Below are 6030 nucleotides of genomic sequence, written 5' to 3'. Positions count from 1 at the left end.
AATGAGCGGTTTCCTCGGCGGTATTTTAGCACCGGGAAGAAGCGTGAATCAGCCTGGGCGTGTTGCAGCCATGGCTTTTGGCGCATCAGGGATTGTGTAACCAGTAGCAAAAAAACCTCTGCTAGCCGTGTTGGATGATTGCAGGCTCACAGAGCACTCTCCTACCTATAACGTGCAGCCTTTAAGAAGAAGGTACTCGGGAGAAACTACTACAGAACATATATGTAAATGTAAGAAGATCCATTAGGGTGCCTGATGATAGAAGAGGAGTCTGAAAAGTGTGTCATGAGACAGATGATGCTAAACATAATCTGGCACGCAATGGCAATATTTTGAGACTGAGACTATTTTTGCAGCTACCGATTGCAATGCTCAGAGCCATTTTATGTTTAATGAGCACCCTTTCAATGAGGCGTTTCTCATCTGTGCTACTCATCTGGGAGGAAGTCATGAAATTCGGCTGAAAGCTTTGCTGACGAACAGAATTACGTGTGGTTTTCGTGGGTCTCTTTTTGAGATGTGCAGAAGAATCCAAGGCTGTAGCAAGCATCAAAACTACAGAAACTCTGAACAAAAATAAATGGCTAACGCTGCTGTTACAGTGAATATGTACTCGGTCAGGGATAAAATTGTGTAATCCTGCCTGTCTGCCCTATCGGCCAATACTTGAGATTATGGGCATGTATCTAAATGTCAGCGGTCTATTTGAGAATGAAAGAACGTGAATTCAAAGGAAAAGGCTTTTTCTTAAAGTGCCCTGTTACTAAACTGAAGAGGATTTGTTACCTCTGCTGGTCATGACTGCAGCAAGACTGAATAAGGACGGATTAATTCTTTTACGTACCTTAGGCAGGAACATTTTTATGTTCCTTTTTTGTTTGTTTGTTTTTGGTTTTTTTACGTTCCTTAGGTAGTTCCTTAGTCTATATAGGCTGCATCCAGTACTTGGAAGCTGATAGGCAGACGGCATGGTTCATAGAAAACCTTAGGCTCTGAGGAAGAGCTCAGCCGTGTACCTCCTTCAGTTAGGTACCACACCCTGTGTTACTCACTTGTACTAAACATCAGCCGTGTACCTCCTTCAGTTAGGTACCACGCCCTGTGTTACTCACTAAACATTGCTAAGCTGTACCTCTCTGTTTTGTTACAGCTTTTTAAATCGTCCCCTCCCATATGAAGTTCAGATTCCGTCATTCTGTTTTGTGATCGTATTTTAGCAGCACTTTACATCAATTTCAATAATGGTTTTTATAGCACCTCTTCGCCAGATGTCATCTGGGAGTGTTCCTGGCTCTTCTGGAGAGAACATGATTTACTATCTCCTTGCTGGTGTTGCTGCTTTTGGTGGTTTATTTTATGTAAGTGTTTGGGAATGGAGCTGTTTGTGCTTTCTGAGTTGGCATGGTGTAAGGTGTGTTCTGGGTTAAAGAACATGGTCAAGACACAAATGTCAAAAGAATGTGGATGTCGTAGCATATAACTGAATACAGTCTAACTTAAAAATCAGTTCAAGAGAACTAGTGAAACTGAATGCCTGTTGCTTGCCTGTTTTACTGTTACTGTGATATCTCGCGCTGTTTTCATTCTTAGTGGAAAACATATTTAAAACTGTGTGAAATGAATGTGTCCAAAGATGGAGTGAGGCACCTGTGTCTAACCCCTTGCCTCTTGTCCACCACAAACATTTAGAATATCTCAAAGCAGGCAGGACAGAGGTGAAGTAAGCTGTCTGAAGCCGCAAGGGGAAGATTATGAACCTCCTTAATTGGGGCACAAAGAAAGATTAGTTACTTAGAAAAAGCATGTTGAAGTTTTGTAAACATCTACTTTTGTCAAGTTTTTCAGTAATCATTCTCTTCCCTGCATCTAAATATATCAGACTCTGTGCTTCACGTCCCTAAAGCCTCCAGTTGATAGCTTCCTTCCACCCCCCCAAGATTTGAGCTAGTGAGATAGTGACTAGCACATCCCAGAGAGGTACATGTTTCCCTCTCCCACAAAATAATCCTCTTGAACGGTAAGTAGCTTCTACTTGTTCAAAATATCAAACTTGTGTGATTGCATATCTGGAGGAATAACAAATTCTCTTGCTGTCACCTTTTGACCATAGTTTTTTTAAAAAAATAATCTGACTGCAACTGTCTTTTAAAATACTGTGTTCAATTCCTGAAATACTGCAGCACTTCAAAAGCTGCATGGTATATTGTATTTGCTTTCTAACAATGGAGAAATATGAAATGTGTAAATATATTAGTATAGCAAAATAGATTTATTCTTTTTTAACCTTGCTTAGCATAATTTGATATGCCTTTTAAGATGAGCAGTAGCATTTGCTTAAAAACCCTTCTCTCCCTCTCCCCTCTTTTTGTTTGGTAACTTTGTAGGGACGTAGCAATAAGTTTAGGTATAATTTCCTTTCAGGCCTACAGAGTAGTCAGTTCATCCCGCAGCAAGTATATTGAACATATGAATATTCTTCATGAGAGAGCTGAGGGGCGGAAAAACAAACCTTGGTCAAGCAAGGGTGAGTTGAGCTCTTCTCTCTTGTTCCCTGGGTACACGAGGATCTGGAACAGATGCCTAGGTTGTCTAATCAGGCCTTAACCCTGTCCAAGTCCTTGTCTGAGCTCTGTGAATGGGAGTAAAGACAAAGATGGTTGCAAAGTGTTCTGCTACAAAGCTACTTCTGCACAAATTTTGGGAATGGACTTAATGTTTAGGCAGTGAATCTGGTCTGTGATCAACCTGCAGGAGTCTCTTTGGATGGAAAGAGTTGATGTGTGAACCGTTAATTGTATATTGGGTATTTGCAGTTGACCTACTGGAAGCGTAATGAAACTTGACTAAATACATAATGCTGTCGAAATCAATTTTGTTCTTTTGTTTGTTGGGGGGGAAGGAGATAATATCTTTTTCTCAGTCAAGTTTGGCTCCAGGCCACGTGCCATCAGGGAAAAGTTCAATAGGAAAAAACCTAATTTTTAAAAAAATACTGTAAATCGGACCTGTTTCTTATCCCACAACTTTGATTTTGTCCTTTTTAATTTAGGGTTAAATGAAAAGCAGACACCACCTAAATGTATGGCAAATCCTTACTTAGCTCTTCATGCTTAAATAATTAGACCATGTTAGTTCAAATACTTGTAATGGAATGTTGTCTGTCCACATCAATTAGTGTTACGGCAGGATTAATATAAAAGATAGAACTTTGGCAAGCATGGCCTTGCCAGGAAAAGCAATTAGAAAAAATGACTTCTTAAGGGTCTTTATATTTTTATTTAGTTGCTATTTAAAAAATAAATAAATTAATGAAGCCATAGCACTTGAAGCTCTTCTTTATTTTTTCTGATGCTGACATCTAGAGAATTGATTTAATATACTTGCATGCACACGAAGAATAGATTTGAATAAATTATACTGAGTTTAAATTTTGTTTTCAATATGAGAACATGCTTTCAATTGTCTGCCTCTAAAATTATTTCTTTTGAAGTTGTTAGTCTTGAAGTTCCACAACACATCCTTTAGTTTCAGAAGTTTAAAATTACAGATCTTAATGGCAAAACACCTTAATTTCCTTTCTCTTAAGCAGCTGGAAGCAATACAGTTTTTAAGTTTTTAAACTTAATTCTTCAAATGCTGAGAATTTGGCCACAATTTTAATGCAATCTTTCCTTATCCCTAAAATAAAAAAATCTAACCAGGACCAAAGTAGCTACTTTCTCCTAGTAACATAGTCACCTGCTCTTCAGGGAAGAAATGAGGGTTACACTCATTACATTCTGACTAACATAGTCAGAAGAACATGGTAGATGTGAAAGCATTAAGCAAACCTTCCAGGGCACTCAAAATGATGTCAGTATATGCCCTCTTTTCTCTTAAGGTTCATTTCTGCAAGGTACTGAGTTTTAACCCTAGTCTACCAAAATGTTTGAGTGGGATACCCGCAGAGTCAGTGGTGCTGTTGACCCACTGAAGGCTATACCTGTGTTGCCTGAGACGGGTAAGAGTACTCATTGCTCTGTAACTTTCTTGATTCTGACTTCGGGTACTCTCCAGACATCCCATAATCTGATGCCTTGCGCTGCTTAGTAACTTACATACATGTCACGACCAATGGCAGATGATTGCCACCTCCCTTATTATTGACAGTAAGAAGTCCAAAACGTTTCTAAGGCCATACAGTGAACACAGTTGAAACTTGTTTCCTATGTTATTTTCAATATTGGACTTCTGAATAAATGCTCAACCCAGAGTTTTTAATTGGACTTCTGAGTAGCTAATTCCAATTCACAATACAAAACTACTGTTGAATCAGCTCTTTTTAAAATCCTTCTTCATTCCCAACTGTATCCTCCCAAAAGAGGTTTCTGTTCTTACTTTTCCTATAGAATCCTCTGTGTGCTTTCTCAAAAGAATGTCTCTCTTCCTCCCCTTTTTTTCCTGTTCCCTGCATAGTCATATTTTTGTGTGTATCTTGTCACAGAGTGTTACCATAGTATTGCTTTTCCCAGAAGTGCCACTGCAGCTTCTTTCCCCACGCATTCTTTAGATTCAGTTAGTCCTTACACTTTTTCACGGTAAGCATTGCTGTTAAGAGAGATTAAAAATTCTGTTCTCACAGTAATCTCATATTTTTTAGGGTCACCTAAAATCAGGCTTAAAATAAGCTATAAAACAGTGCTGGTAACAATATGAAGTGGTGGATAGAAAAGCAGCGTGCCAAACAGCACATTCATGGCACATTTGCTACGTGTCCTATGGCAAGAGAAGAGCTTTCTAGCTGGAAGAACTTCATACTAGGGAGCAGCTGATCAGAGAGAGACTCTTCTGATACGAATTATTTTTGTGGTTTCTCATCCCGAGGAAAATTCTCCCCTTGTGCCCAAACCCAAAATATCTATTATAAAGAACTACATGTAGCAAACAAGGCTGTCAAAACAAGAGAAACAATCAAATGCTATTCTAGGCTTGTTTGTTTATTAGTGGATGAAATGATATTTAATGGTATTTTAATTAATTATATTAGACATTTAAAAAAAGACCTAACAGCAAGTTTTCTGCAGCTCTTCTTAACTGAAAGCTGCTCTCGAATGGAGGAAGGGATTTAAAAGAGCCCCTGGCAGAAGCCTGACTCGAAGTAGCAGTAGGAAATCTGGGACATCATTTGAACTGTAAAATGATGTTTGCCTTGCAGAACATTCTACTTGCTTATTTAGCAAATACTGAATTTTGCCTTCCATTTGCATGTGTCTCCTTTAAACTTGTTCCTGATTTCCTTCTTTTTTGGCAATGACTTTTCTTTTTAACTTGGTGCAAGCTGATTCAATCTTTCTAATCTATACTCTGCTTTTACACTTTCCAGACTAAAATACAAGGGAAATCTCTTTCCAAACCCGAGGAAGTTAAATACAAACAAAGGACAGTCGTTCACCATTGCGTACCTTGCAGCCTACCTTGGGATGACTTTATACCTTCTATTGTAAAACTCCGTACTTGTGAGACTTTAAAAGAACTACCTATGTTTGCAAGGCCAAACCATATTGAGCTTATTACTGAATCTGCTTTGTAGAAGGCAGTTCTGAGATTGAGAAGCTGGCTGTTCTGAATGAATGCACTCTATATTTGACTGTCCAATAAAGTGTACTGAATGCTGAGCTTGGCTGTTAGTCTGTTCTTTGTGTAATCAATGTAGGTTTTTTTGAACTATAGCATTCTCTTAAAGGGACATGATCAGGTTGCATAATGCAAAGCTTTGATTTTTACTGAGCAATGAATAGACTTGTGTTTAAACCCGAACACAAAAAGATAGGCTTGCACTAGCATAAGAAATCCAAGAATTAAAATTGGTCTGTTTAGTTTTTAAACAGATATAAAAGAATAAAATTAATTCTGACTATGTCTCTTTAAGCTCTTTTCTTTCCTTTCTATTCTCACTTAGTTTACACTGTATTGCAAACTTTATTTCCAGTTCTATTTTTTCACATGGTGAGTTGGTTCTAGTGGTAAACTTGCAATGAACACTTGGTATAT

General features: G+C 38.3%; 1 protein-coding gene across 1 annotated transcript; it reads left to right on the top strand.

The window, feature by feature from the left end:
* The first annotated feature begins 1162 nt into the window (after positions 1-1162).
* Positions 1163-5654, top strand: MGARP (mitochondria localized glutamic acid rich protein). Its single transcript, XM_019474876.1, has 3 exons — positions 1163-1358; positions 2422-2524; positions 5363-5654. The coding sequence occupies exons 1-3, from the start codon at positions 1242-1244 to the stop codon at positions 5365-5367; spliced, it is 225 nt and encodes a 74-aa protein (XP_019330421.1). The 5' UTR covers positions 1163-1241; the 3' UTR covers positions 5368-5654.
* Positions 5655-6030: the final 376 nt, after the last annotated feature.

Source organism: Aptenodytes forsteri, unplaced genomic scaffold, assembly GCF_000699145.1.
Source record: "Aptenodytes forsteri isolate BGI_AS27 unplaced genomic scaffold, ASM69914v1 Scaffold125, whole genome shotgun sequence".
Taxonomy (NCBI): Eukaryota; Metazoa; Chordata; class Aves; order Sphenisciformes; family Spheniscidae; genus Aptenodytes; species Aptenodytes forsteri.
Note: the sequence above shows the minus strand (reverse complement) of the source record. Positions and strands in the feature narration are given on the sequence as shown.

Excerpts from the sequence above, each read along its gene's own strand:
- MGARP (XM_019474876.1), top strand. The coding sequence starts at position 1,242 with ATGGTTTTTATAGCACCTCTTCGCCAGATGTCATCTGGGAGTGTTCCT. Across the intron at positions 1,359-2,421 it reads CTTTTGGTGGTTTATTTTAT|GCCTACAGAGTAGTCAGTTC; the intron begins GTAAGTGTTTGG and ends ATTTCCTTTCAG.